The sequence below is a fragment of the Malurus melanocephalus genome, unplaced genomic scaffold (assembly GCF_030028575.1).
Source record: "Malurus melanocephalus ecotype Western Australia unplaced genomic scaffold, MMel_1.1 scaffold_278, whole genome shotgun sequence".
Taxonomy (NCBI): domain Eukaryota; kingdom Metazoa; phylum Chordata; class Aves; order Passeriformes; family Maluridae; genus Malurus; species Malurus melanocephalus.
The window spans coordinates 397436-412775 of NW_026623510.1; the positions used below are offsets into that span (position 1 = coordinate 397436).

The window sequence follows — 15340 nt, forward strand, 5'->3', positions numbered from 1 at the left end:
AGGAATAGAGCAGTAATTACTCTCTTTAGGGGTTCTTTTATACATCCTTTAGGGAATTAGAATGAAAAGATAAGCAGAATTATAAAGGGAATCATGTAAAATATGAAATGCACTATAAACACTTAGTACTGTATTTACCATAAGCTAAGCTTGTCTTCTTCATTAATGGAATATATTACAAGCTTATGTTACAATCAGATTAATTGTGAAGATGGTTTAAAAAAAATATCCAGACACTTTAATTCCTCCTCTCCCAGAACTGACAAGCAGAAATCCAGTGACAGCAAAACTCACTCTGTGTAAGAACACATCTATCCAGACTACAGTAARTAAGTTTTCAATGTCAGCAACACTAAATGGTTTTATAAAACACATTCTGAGAGAGAAAGGTTCRGGAAAAGACCAACACCAAGTTATACTAAATATTTACAATATCAGAGAAAACCCAAACTTTGCGTGCTACAAGCTACACTCAAGCCAATGTACAAAGTCAAGTTATTTTTAAAGGCAGACGTCCCCAGACAGGTTGGTGACATAGTTGAGCACACAGTGTCTCCTAGTGACTTTTAATTGAAGACTAAGCATGAAGTGCAGTTTTTAAAGGGGTTATCCTGAGGTCTGTTACTGTTGGGGGGGCAGTCTTAAATTTTTTTTTGTTAAAAAGCTCAAACTGCATTTAAGTAGTATTATTATAAAGCTTTAGGCATGGTAGGGATTTTGTGACTCACATTTCCAGATTAAGAACAGCAGGGCTGTGCTAAAGAAACAAATTACCAAAAAGATCACTTCAACACTTCTATGTATAAAATTCTGCTGACTGCAGGAAAAAAATTAAGGAATAGTTAAATACTGTGACTTCTTTCAAAATTACATTTTAGATTTTTTTTTAATACATGTATAACAGATATTGAAAGGTAAAGAGAATTATGAGAGTAGAAGTAATTTAGTCAACTCAAAAGAGAACTTTTTTCTTTACTGGAGGAAATCATGGCAAATGGTCTTACTATGTTAAAAGCCTTGCAACCTCATAGTTACAGAAGTGCTCTGCTTCTATCAGCTGTGTACAGCATTATAAATTCATACACACTTGGGTGCTGCCAGGTTTGGGATGCACCTGGATTCAGGGTTTCTTCCTGGATTTGGACAGTACTACCAGGTCTAAGGGTTACCTCAGGTTTGGGGGTTGAAAGCTGCTAAAAGCAGCAGTTGAAACAAACCCTGTGCCTGCAGCAGCAGAAGCCAGTGCACCCTGTGAGGTGCTGGGCACGCTGCCCTCCCTGGCTGGTTGCTTCATCATAATAAATTATAATAAATAAATAAATAAATAAATAAATAAATAAATAAATAAAATTACAAATGTATTATTGAATTATATATATATATATAATTTATATTGTTTATATTGTTTATATGATCATAAAATTATAAATAAAAAAATAGATACATAGAATATATAAAGAAAACTCTATCAGTTGTTTGTTTCTATACAGTACCAGTGCACAGAAAACTGCAGATGAAGATGTTAGCATGAAACAGTTCAGCTGTAGCCAGTGCATCACCTCTCCAAGCCACTGATATCAATATTCAGGAGGATCCCAACCCTGAAAGTTAGGGTCTTAACACATCTGCTATATAATTCAGACTCTGTTTTACAGCAGTTTCATTACTAACCATAAAAACTGTAACAGTGGAACTGTATAAACAAACTGAACAGTGTTTTTACTGTAAAACATGAATGTAATATAAATATTTGCCTTTCCCTKTTCTCAGCATCTGTAATGAAATCAAATTCATGCCATATGTTTACGGTGTACAAAAAAAAAAAGACCTCGACAATCCATCCATGTAAATGTTGATTATACTGTTCCATGTTTTTAACTTCATGTGGGGGATTTTTTTAAGCATCTGCATTTGGAAAACAGCTTTGCAGCACACATCACTCTCTTAAGGTTTCTCAATTGAGCAGATTACTCACAGAAACTTACTGAATTCCTAGACATTATGGCCAAAATCTGGTCATACTTTCATACTGGTGCCAACGAGTTGTTGACAGCACCAGGACTAGTTAATGTTTATACTGTCAATACTCCACCAGTAACATAAGGTCTGATTGCATTGCAATTAGTTAATTAAAAGATTCCTTCACTTCAGAAAAATCTGGATCACCCTCTTAAGAATCAAAGAAAGGCTTCCACTCAGCAGGGGCAATAATTCTTTAGTTGGAGTGTCCACAGCTGCAAGTGAGAYGAGTTGATGCAGATTTTTTTTAATTGCATTACCAGTTCATTTAAAGCAAGATACTGCCCTTTCCTGCAAGGCCTCTCCCACAGTAAGGTTTGGATAACTACTTTTAATTTCTTTCCTCAGCATGGGTACTGCTCGTGCAGTGGAAAAGGAAATATGTCAATAAATTGCAGGTTTTTCTAACTGTATATAACCCTGTGATGGCACATGAGCCAGCAATACATAGTTTAGATATCATGGTTTGAAACAAGACAATTCTTTTTACAAACTAATGACAGAATATTAAAAGTAATATTCTCACAGAAATGCATATGCTTTACTAGTAGGATATTCTGAAATACTTCCTATTTTGAAGATTACCTTTAAGAGCTTTTATTGGGCACCACCTTGAAACCCTTTGATTCTGTACTAACAGACTGTTTCAGTCAGTATTTACTACATCCCCAAAACCATCTTCTGGGCATTCTTCAGCTTTTCCCATAAATAAAAACCTTTTTTTACAAAAAATCTTAACCCAAGGACAGCAGTGGAGACAAAACACTGCMTAGGAAAAGAAAGCCACTTCTTGAGGGGGTAACACAATGGCCACATGAAAACTACTGCCCATRGTCTGGCAAACGTGCCCAGTGTGCTCCTTGTCTTTCACTTTACAAGATCACAACTGGAATACAAAGACTCACTTATCAGGATTTAATTTCATTCAGTTACTTAATCAGCAAGAATATAAATCACTCCTTCGGTGAGGAATTCTTCAGGGGAAAGGAATACAGCAAGGAGTCACGTTTGTTTGGTTGGTTTTCTTCACAGCTTTTCTCTCTCATCACATCTCTACCTTGTAAGTCTTTACTTAAAAAGCAAATCCAAATGTTCTTTTTACAGTTTAATCTAATCTTTAATGTAGCTGTACGTTTAACACTGAGGAATAATTACCAAAGAAACATTATACTTTTTACGAAATATTGAACTTACAATTTATCTTTTAATATCTACTTCAAAGACTATTTGACAGGAATAAATAAATGAGAGCTTCTTGGCAAGAAAAGCTGTGATTTATGAAATATTTTATTCATTCATATTCTTAAGTATTTTCTTGAGAATACCACTAACATCTGGAGCTACGCGGTCTTATCCAAACATTCTGCTCATACTCAATTAGAAAATTATATCAATAATAATGTAAAATAAATTACCTAGCCTCTCTTCCTGGAGCATAGATTTCCATGTTCGTCAGAGCAACTATGTGTACAAACAGCACTGTAGTGTTTTTCATTAAGCCTCAAAGTCAATTAAGCTACGAATTGGAACAATCATTCCTCCTTTGCAAAGTATTGATATTTTTCTTGGCTGCTTTCAGGCCTTTTCACTACTCAAGGAGAGATTTATGTTTGACAATTTCTTTCTGATTAAAATGAATCATAACTCTAGAATTCTAATTTCCTCTTTTTCCGAGCAAGAAATTATCAAACAGTTTTAAATTGATATTGAACGTCATCGAGCATGAACACTCATTTTTGGGATATCAAATGTAAAGCTATACTGATCTCTCTTTTTATCTTCTGCCTTTCCATACTTTCTCTCCCCTTTTCTGTCTATATATATATATATATATGCATGTGTATAAACATTAGATTGCACCAATATCATCAACCATACCSCTCCATAAAAATTATATTTGATAGACCAGCCAGACCAGTCACATTAAAACTTGTCACAATGCTTTACACAAGGCAATTACCCTTCATTTGCAATATTAGCAAAATTCTGCTGTAGTTTAGAAAGACTATAACTGGAATACTGCAGGTTGAAAACAAATTTCAGTATTCCAAAGTAATTAGCAAGGTTTATATGGGCAATCCCCACTCAAATGGCCCAACACTCACCATAAAACAACTCTTCAGGCATAAATTGTTACAAAGTTCTCTTGCAGATTTGTCTACAACAGCCAGTTAAGATCAGTTTGCATTTGCTTTCTAAACATAATGGCAGCTAATCTGAAAAAATCTTATTTTCTCCTATTATTCCTGCTTTTTTTCTCTAAATCTTAACAACTGGATTTTCTGAAGCCATTTAGCTGTCCCATTTTCTCTTTATAAACTTGATTTTCAGCATTCACTAAAAGCAGATTGAAACTGCATTTTTTTGCCTAACAAGTTACTCAGAAGTACAGCAGGCCCCAAGCAGAGTTCCTGTGTTTCTGCACTCAGTCTGTGGCATTCCAAACAGGGATGTCACAAACAGCCTCACTAAGGGAACGAGCTGGGTGGTTTTCTTCACTACTGTTATATACGCTACATTTTATTCTCAAATGCTGCATTACACTAGGTTTGGTTTGGGTTTCTTTTGTTTTGTTCTGGTTTGGGAGAGGTGGTGGTTGGGATTTTAAGAATTACTTTTTTTTTCCATAGATACCTCAGGCTTTTGTTCATACAGGTTATCAGATAACTGTATCAAAATTTGAAATAGTAAGTTGCTTCATTATGCACTTTAAATTATTTTCTCTTCTTGCAAAGTATGTGGAACTCCTTTGCATCTGACAAAGAATGAAAAAGGAAATATTCTGTGTCCAACATTTGAACCTTGAGTACTACAGGATACTGTCCCACAGAATAGCCAGCACTATTATACACTGCTTTTGGTAATACGTTTTTATAGAAATACCAATTTTATTACACTCCACACTTGTGATGATAGGTAAACACACTAGAACTCAATTTGGCAGTGGTTTGGGGTTTTTTTGTTATAAGAGCATATTTCATGCAAATTAAAAGAACATGGAGCTTGGAAACTCCACTGAAGAGTAGGAACATATTTATCTGATTTCTACCCCTTAAACTGGAAGAACATTGTATTTATTTATATGCAGCTCAGCGATTTAATCTCAAAGATTTACAAGAAAACATTAAAAAGTAGGTACCACTATTGCTACTAAAAATACTTCCTGAGTACCATGAACGTGAGGCTTTGTAAGGCTGCATCCTAACCAGCTGTATTTTTCTTAAAATTGAWTCCAAATTGAAAAGTAGATCAATTTCCTTTCACTAATTTTGCTTTCCCTAGGAACAGAAGAGACAAAACTCTGTGCATGTTTTGAAGTTCTTTCTAGCAGAACAGTTGCAGCTACATATTGAGAATTCATCTGAATCATATGCAGAGGTTGTTGACTTTTTTTTAGAACTCTTTCATTTTTAGGAAAGAATTTTCAATTAACAACTTCCTGTAGTTACACCTATAAGCTAAAAATTAATATTTTACATCAATATTTTAATATTAGAAGCAAATCAATCAAATTAATCTTTGTCTCTTTGTTTTCAGYAACTGATTTGGGGGCAGGTTTTGGTGTTTGTTTTCTTCAAGATTGCTTACAATTTGATGTAAATTTTAAGCATCTTGTAATTCATCAACTAATTCTCTCCTGGTTACACACTCCAAGTAATTAAAGTTCAGTAATAACTTATTCTTTCTGCTCCAGCACCTGCATTTCATTTGTTTATTTTCCCAGAGTCATAAATCTGAGGGACTGTCAAAGTGCCATAATATTAGTGCAATAATCAAAGTTAATTAGTCCCTCTCAATAAACAACAACAAAGCCATTACAAAGATGCATTGAAGGTTTTTCCAGCTACCCAGTTTACAGATGAGACTCCTTTTCTGAACAATTAGAATTTGAAAACTGTTAGTAAATAAATGTTGTGCTTGTGAAGTAATGTGACCTTCTGTAATCTTCATTCAATTCACAATTCATTAATTTTTGGTGAGATAATACTGGTAAAAAGACAACTACTCTTAACTCCCATTGTCTTCATAGAGTTAAGGGGGTAATGGATATTTTTCTAATAAAAAGTGCTCACCACTGCCTTACTTTAGCTACATAAAACCTATACAAACAGCCATATTTTGTTGGACTGGGACTATCAAATTCAAACAACAGAATACCACCAATTCCAGTTCTATTGAAAGAGAACAGACCAATGAACTTTATGCAACACACACTATGCTGGACCCTGTTGGAATTCTCTTCAAACTCCATTATATTGAAATTAGGAAAAAAAAAAGAGCTTTAATGGGAAGTGTTGAAGCAGAAAGGGAGATATTTTTCCCAACCAACCCTTTACTGTAAATCATTCATATCATTTGGGCAAGAGAAAAAGGCCTAAATCCAAAGACTGTTTCACCACGAAACTTGTGGTTACAAAGACTAGCAATATTGTAAGCATCACTTATCTGGAAATACTTGCAAAAAAGCACAGTTTGTTTTGCATTAATAAATATTATAATTATGTGTAGACTACTTATGTGTAAATATTAATACTACTGAGTGCTCTCCCACGTCATCTGGGAGCAGTTGAAATACTTTGAGAGCTCAGGAAATAAAACCAAAACATTCATCACTAATTTCAGCTGGAAAGAAATAAAAATCCAAGAATCTGATCCTTTGGTCTGTTATTCATTTATATGTAGAGATGTCACCACATTCTCTCCTAGAAGTACCAGTCCCAGCCAGCTCTGACAAAAAGTAGCCTGCAATCTTTGCTAGCAAGTAAATTACTGTGGGAGGAATAAATTAAGGTAACTGAATATATTTTAATAAGGGCCTTAGAAGCTCATTTTTTAAAAAAMCGGGGGGTATCAAGGAAAGTTAGGAGTCAAAGAGCAATAAGGGAATAGATGGGACTGTGTGACAAAAAYAGCAGAAAAATGAAAGAAAGTAGGAAGAAGCTGCAAGGAAAAACCATTGAGACAAGAGTGCCTGACAGCAGGGCTGCAGGGCCTGAGGGACTCAAAAAGGAGAAACATTCTCGTGTTTGAAAAGTACAAGAATGACCCTCTGAAATCACTCACTGCAGAACAACTGTGGGCAAAGCAGGGGCTGTTTTGGAGGACTGTGCCCATCCTCCTTTGGTTAGTTATTTACTTGGGTTCTGGAATGCCTTTTCCTATGAATCCAGTCTCAGTGGTCCTCCCAAACACTTTTTTCCCTTACAAAGCATCCATAGGTTACATGAATAACAGCACAACACTCATATGGAATGAAAAACCTTTATCACCCATGTACCAGTCAGTGAGCAGGATGTCACAAAATAAGACAAATGCCTTTTTCCTTATATTCTTGCATGGCAATGCTGTATGTGTCTAACTGCTTGAACTGCACAGAAGATGTGATGTGTTGGGAAGCAGAGCTCTGTTTGGGCACTGCGGGCAAGCACTCACCCATTCCCCCAGGATCCGCTGCACGGCCTCGTTGCCTCTCACCAGGCTTCTGCAGGCCAGGATAACACGGGCCCCATGCAGGGCAAGGGACTTGGCAGTTTCAAAACCTAGGATAAAACATTGTCCTGGTCACAAACAGATCACACTAACAGCACAGAGCTATAAAATTACCTGAAAACATGAGCTACATACTTAAGTACACTTAAGGCTCCCTGCAGGCTGGCAACTGATAGTCACCCACACTCAGCTTTTTGGAGCACACATGAAGAAACACAGGCACCTCAACCTGATCAGGTCTTTCAGACAATAATTGTGTCTATTTTGTGCAAAACAGATTTGGCATCTTCAAAAAGCAGATTCAATTTCTCTGCCTATCTATGTCCTCAGATGTTGTAAGAGCAGCATTGTATGTGCTCCTTCCTTGCTGGACTGTGAACAATGTGCCATACAGASAGACTGCAGAGCCATTGTGGCTGGTAACTTCACACTGACAGTGTCACAGTGTCCAAAACTCAGGTCAGGGCTCTTTAGATGCAGTTAGCCTCAGAGGCATCAATCTGAGGACCACCTGCGACAGGGGGAACAAAACACCCTTTCCTACTGTTCAATTCACTAATGAAAAGCTGCATAGAAATTGGTCCAAAGTAAACTTCATTTAATTGCAAAAAATCTGTGAGAATTTACACCAGGAGAGGAAGACTTTTGGAGAGAGCAGAATGCCCACAAAGTGCAGAGAACTGAGCCAGAACGTGAGTTTCTACCAGCAGTGAGCTACTACGTATTTGTGATGTACTCATTGGTATCACTGAGTGTCCATCTCCATGGAGAACTGAGACAATGTCAGGAATTGCCTTCTAGAGAGACATAATATGGCTTAATGAGTTCAATTAGAAAAGCATAAACTAGGAAAGAATCAAACTGCAATGCCCAACAATTTGAGTATGTGAAGAAGTCAAAGAGATGAGGCATTTATTTTAGCCTCATGACATTTGAAGTGTGTTCATGATTTCCTGCTAAAAACTGTTTACCAAAAAGCCTATTAAAATGGGCTGTCTCACTTCCAAAACACCCTAGAGCAACAAAATCCAGTTACAGCACAAAACATAACTTACATTATAGAAACAACAGACACCAAGACGAATTTACACAATTTTCTGCAATTACATACTTACGGTATTTAAGTCCAAGCAATTTTCTTGTATCTCTTTTAAAACCACTCACTGCACCAAGCAACTTTAATTACCTGGATAATTCATTGCRTGCACATGGATTCAGCTACAGCATATGCAAAGATTTCCCTTGTTCCTAATTCCACTTTAAGCATATTTAACTAGAATTTTTCACAACAGTAATATAAGACGTACCAGGGTACTATAACTATGCTTCTTGTTTTRCACAAAAATACACTTATTTTGATTAGCTGACCATGTTATTAAAAACTAGTTGGAATGCCTGGGAATAGCTTTGCTATTGTTAAACAAAGATCGAGAGCTGGTGGCCAGATTAATTAGCAAAGCGTGATGATGTTTTGCTAACTCTACCCCACGTCACACTGTGCAGAATAATAAACTGTGCAAAATAATAAATTCCATGCCATTCTCCCCTATAGTTAATAACCTGATACTCATTATAAACTAAGCAAGTTACACGCTGTGAGTTTGGTTCATTTTGTGCTATCTCGACTCTTCCCTGCAAACTTGGAGATCAGTGTTAAGCACTTCTCTTTAGGATGTCCTTGCTCTTCTCTGAGCTTCCAAAGAATGATTCCTCATCCTCAGGCTGAGGTGTTCTTGATCTAAACATTAGATCATGTGCTAAAAAAACCTCAATTTAAATGCTGCCACAGGTGAAGTGCTGATGTGTCTCCCCACCAGACATATTTAACACTAATTGACAAACACTCCTGAATTTTATTTAGGACAGTTAGATATATGTGCAACTTCTAACCTGAAGGAGGAGTTTCAAAGCACCTTTTTACAGCTTTTGCTCTTTATTCTTCTGCAACAATTAATGCTTCTTTCCTCCCCCAGTATCAAAAAGCTTAAACAGGTGGGGAAAAGCTATTAGCAAAGTGGAAAACATTTTCTCTGATTCTTTGTGTTAAATTAAGCTTGTCAACAGCATTTGTTCTTCAGYGAAATACAGCTGTATTTCCAATATACAGTAAATGTTAAAACCTCAGGCTAACATATGGATTAAGTACAAAACTATTYAAACTCTACAAATAAAATTCTTACCTCTTTATAAAAATTACCATTGAATCACAATCCACATTGAATGTGGTTTCATACACCAAAGTTAAACCACAAAGWTCATAAACACCCAAATAGTAAAATCTTTTAAAAATTCACAGTAGAGTTACATGGAAAGAGACATCAGAATTACTATGTAAGAACATGCACAACATTAAGAACCAGAGAAACCTTAATTCTGCCCACAAGAATAACTCTGGACTTCAAAAGAACCAAAGGTTTCTTTAAAACGTCATTTAATCTAAGACTGCCACCACTTAGTGACACAACCCTTTCACACTGAAAGGACATTAACAGCAATATTCACTTCTTTTCCAGGAACCAAGGGATGTCCTTGGGTGGTGGATTTTCTCTGTACCACAGCACTAGGCTATTGCAGAGCTGTTTAACCCAGCTAAAAGAGAGAGCACACCCCACTGCCAGCAAGCTATATTCTAATTGCTGGGGTTTTAAAAGTAGGGAAAACTACACGAGAAAAACAGCCTAGGATTATGGGTTTGAGCATCAAGGACAACCAATTACAAAGAATAAAAGAGACTCTTCCCCCAAAGTGACAGGAGAATAACATATTTAAATAACGTCCGCTTTGGAAAAGGAATCACTGCATTGTATGGAGTATTTAAATATACTATTTTGAGCAAATGTTTTATAAAAGTAATTTCAAGCAATTGCCCTGGAAATCTCRAGTTTGTGCTGAGATCAACTACTCTTGCTGCTGGTGCTCCGGCTGAACGAGCCCTAATCCGACACTCAGAAGTGAAAATCCTCTTTAAGAATAAGACATACATGAGGATAAACATTAAGGCACAGTTCTACATCACCAGCTAACCTAAAGGACTGGGAGCAGAACTAACAAGAGAGCTACAAGCACATGGGATTTGCTAGAGACATTTAAAACCCTTCATCCCTTTCTTACAGCTTTCCCTCATAAAGACCCAGAAATTAGMACTCAATTTCATTCTTCATCTTCTATGATGATTGTTCAATACTCCCACATTCCTGCCTATCTGCAGTCGACTACTGCCACTGAATTTTGGTGCAGATTTTCAGCTAATGGTGTCAATTAAGAAGCAGTTAGCATCGCTCAATTAATGCCAACTACACTGTGTCAACACACACCAGATAAGTACAGGGCCCTGTCAAACGGTGCAACCTCCTCTATAAAACAGGGAAAGGGATTCACTGAGTGGAAAAGTATTTCAATGGTTTCTTGTTTAAACAGACAGCATACATTGATCACTGCATGACATTCTGTAAAGAATTTKCATCAGGCCTTTACATGTTTTAAAACATTCCTTTATTTCAAATATAATTAAGTTTGAATACACAAGAAAAGYTCAAAAAGAGACAACAGCAAGTTTTCTTCAGCTTCTCTACCTTTGCCCAAATACTCCAGGATACCTTGGAGCTGCCCTTTACAACACATTTGAAACACAATGATGTCATCTTTCTTTGAACAATTCTCAGTGTAAAAGCCTACAGGGTTGGTTTGCAACAAATGGTCTTTAAAACTCAGAACAGACCCTCATCCCAGCTCCTGCATCTCAGCAAACAGACTGTTTTCTGATTTCTGGGACTCAAGAGAACTACATATAAACAAAAAAAAGATACTTGTGTCCTAGAAATCACTTGGATTCCTTCAAACTTGTAAGACCTAAACACCAGTGACAATGAATCAGTTCATCTTATTCAGCACTTCCTCAGAACAGGGGTAAAGAAAAATCAAATATGCTCCAGATAACGTGATAAAGAATTCTGGGTAAACTTCTTTTTAGGTTGAAATACTGCAACAATGATGCATGATTTAGAGAAGACTTCTGAAACCACGATTGCTGCTGCCCGTGCCGCTGGTTCCAGAGTGCAAAATCTAACAAAGCTTGCACAGTCACATGCAAAACATCACATCATTGACAAACTCACACCTTCCAGAGCCAAAAAAGCACCAYGCATTCCATATCAAGACTGCTTGGCTACATCCACTCTGCTTCAATACAGATATTTAGGATAAAATCTTATGAGACAGATTATTCAACTTGCTCCAAATGCAAGTTTTCAAGCAAATAAAGTACCAAGATATTTTAAGAGACTCAATTAAAAATGAGCAATTCCCATGGAACACAAATGCTGCCTTTGTTTCCATGTGTTAGCAGGCACATGGSAATGACACAGACTGATATTGTTCATTGCAAAATGTGATGTTATATGAAAGATACATCCTGCCTCTCCCTTTGTGTGCAAATTGGACAAACGTGTTTTTCTTGGAGTCAYGAAGCACAGAAAAAGCCAACCCAAACGAAACAGGATGACTAATGCATTGGTTCTGTTTTCCATCTAACCAACCCAAAAATATGCACTCCTTACACTTCTTTGCAATACACTGCCCTGGGCAAGGCCAAGTTATTCTTAACAGTAAGTGCACTGCTTGTCACTGAGAAAACCCCAAAATATTTTGTTTCCTCTGAAGGAAAAGCAACACTAAACAAACATTTTAAAATGTTAATGGGATTATAAATACCTGTTGYTTGTAAAGAATTAAAAATGCATCACTGGAGGGAAAGAAAGCTCAATTTTTTGACTGATGGTGCTGCAAGCAAGCAAAAATCCAGCACAGTGACAATGTCAGTGACACATGCATTACAAATGTGCTGCAACTAAGAGCTGTGGGGTCRCAATCACATCTGGTATCTGCTCCAGTTCCCTGACCAAGCACATCCACCAGCCCAACTCCACTATGCCATCACACCAGACATGAAGGAAGCTGGGACTTGAGTCCTTTCAGCTGTTTCACCCAAMTGAGATCAGTATCTCAGCTACCCAAAGGTCCCACAGCAGATCCAAACACACACTGCTGATCCTTTCCAAATGTCTGTCCCTAAAATACATGGAGATACTCAGAGTAACTGGGGTTTTCAACTAAGATAATCTTAAAACAACCTAATGGAAATACAAGCGGAGACAAAACCAAATCTGAAATTTTAAGCTAAACTGCACAGATCATCCCAATCAAGACTGATTTTTTTCACTTCCCAAGTCATCTAAATACAATGAGGTCCTGTAACGTGTCTGAATGGATAACAGTGGCCAGGGAAGAGAAGAAGAATCAGAGATAAGAACTGGATTTGCTGTCAAATCCCAGTTTCACCTTTCTTATCTACTCCTTGGTTTAGATGTACATCAGTGACCAAAAAAATCACACTCAAAAAGGGTTCAGATGTGCATCTTCCATTTCAACCAATCCCAAAGATCTGTTTAGATCATAAACACTCCTTAAAGAGGGGGTAAAAAACCCCAGCTCTTTCTTCATCTATTATAGGATCACACTCCTACCAAATCCAAAACCAATTTTACTGAGTAGTTTTGAAGTGCATTGTGTAAGTCCAGGAGACTGTGGCATTTCACCAATACTAAAAAAGTCACCGAAATGAATACAAACTATTAGCATCACATCTGCAACTGAGGATTACTCTTTTTGAACTTTTTGTTCTGTGTTTCTTCAAGCATAGAATAAATCCATGTATTCTTCTGATTGTCTYTGACAACATGGCTTCTTGCAAGCAMGTCAGCCARTTTTCCCCTACACAAATCAATTACTGTATTTTTAAAAAACACATCAAAATTTAGCATTTGACTTTATCCGTTCATGTTTAAGGAGAATTTATTAAAGAGTTTGTTTTTTTGTTTCCATACAATTTATCCTCTTGTAACAGATAGCGTATCATGAAGGCAGACAGGCGTTTGAATGTGACACAACTCAACACACAACTTCACATTTTTCTAAACAAAAACAACCTTTCCACCTAAAAATGCATCTAAATGTATCATTACCAAGTCAAGTCAAATAGAGTTACATTTTAAAAGAAACCTGAAATAGCACAGGTTTCAAAATAAGCAGAACTTATTTTAGTGTGACTCAGTCTTTATTTTAGAAAAAAAAACTCAATTATTTAGAATTACATATGCTTATATTCATAAAGGATTAAAAAAAATTGTTAAACTACAGTTACGTTAACACACTATTTCTATTTTTACTGCAAAATAAACACTCCCAAATTAAACATTTAACTGAAACCAATTTTACTGAGTATAAATAAGTAGCATAAAACAACAAATCTGCCCATAATGTAAGTCAACATCAYAACAGCATCTTGGTGAAATCTGGAAGAGGTCTGAGCAGTCAAATTTGATGTGACATTTAGGGCAGTCYATGTCTCAGCAGTAATTATTCCTGAAGGTTTAGTAGCTATGGGATAAGTGACCAGTTCTTTTGTTTATTTGTTTAACTAAAGCCAAGCTATTTATAAATACCATTACTTGACTACATTATTGAGGAAATAAATAACATTTTTGTGCATGCTGCTGCAGCTCCATCGTTATTTAACAGCAAAGGTGAGGTGAGCTAAAGAGAGGTGGAGGCAACAAAACTTACACCAGTCACACACAAAGCACAAGAATTTACCCARCACCAGCAGCAGAATCAAAGGCCAATAATAGAGACTCCAGTTCCTCCCAATCCACACACCCCTGAAAGGTTTATGTTCTGGAAAAGCACCAGCCTTTAGAGCAATCCTAAGAGAACSTAAGTCCTATCACACAATCAGTATCAACTAGATTTTAAAAGCTGTTTTGAGGGGTGGTGTTTTGGGTTTTTTTTTCCCCAAATCCTTTCCAAAACTGTGGAAACGTCTTTCCTCTCTTATTCCTTTTTTTTATTCACCTTCTTAGAGGAGCTTACTCAAGCGACCAGAAAAAATCCCAGAGAATTTAAAATTTATCTTTGACTGTGTCTCCTGGGCTTTTTCTTTAAATCAGATATTTTAAAAAAAATGTTCCAAGTTCAGAGAAATGTGGTTGGCAAACAGTTCTTCTCYAAAGCTGCTCTTTGCATCAGCAGTAGCTTTAGGCAACACAACAGTTTTTCCCACCAAAGCAAAAATGCAGAAAAAAGCCAGAAATTGTCTAGTTTCTTTTCAAGTACGCTTCTGTTCCTTTGTAAGCCAACACTATCATAGGTTTCTGTACTGCTGAGCTGAGCCCTAATTAAACATAATAAAAAAAATTAGTTGCATGTTTTGAATCTCCTTTTGGCAAGTACAACAGTGCAATGTTAATAAAAGAAGTAAATTCAACAAAGAGGAATACTTCATCCAAGGCAGAATAATTAAAAGACATACTGTGCTGTCAGCTAAAGTGCTAGATACTCCCAGCTTTAATCTCAAAGTCATTTCATGAGAAATGCTCAGTGTTATGTAAAGATACAGAGAAAGCACTACAACATAAATTGGACCCATTTTTTTCTTAAAACAAATTTGATATTTATTTATATCAGTTACACAAACAGTGACAGATTTTAAAATGCACACAAGACATTTTACAGATAAATAATGAAACAAGGTTCTGTCCTAAAAAGCTCACAGTTTAGCTCACAAAAAAACGAAGTGTCTTAGGGAATCAAACATACAGAGCCAGGTCCTGCTGTAAGCAGCTCACAGTTTGTGAAAGGAAAGGGGAAAAGGAACAGACTGAAAATTAAAACAGCACTACCTGATTTCTGGCAGCCACCACCCACCTCTGTCTTTGGGCCATATGAGATAAGACAAATTGTTTAGTTTGGCAGCAAAGGAAGATTTTAATGAGAG

The 15340-nt window shown here is 36.5% G+C and overlaps 1 protein-coding gene across 1 annotated transcript in view; it reads right to left on the bottom strand.

The window, feature by feature from the left end:
• The window catches only part of WWOX (WW domain containing oxidoreductase), a 106560-nt gene that overhangs the window by 78636 nt on the left and 12584 nt on the right, over nucleotides 1-15340 (bottom strand). Inside the window, exon 5 of the mRNA XM_057376345.1 lies at nucleotides 7453-7559. Within this exon, the coding sequence (XP_057232328.1) occupies nucleotides 7453-7559 (107 nt within the window). The remainder of the gene's footprint in view (nucleotides 1-7452; nucleotides 7560-15340) is intronic.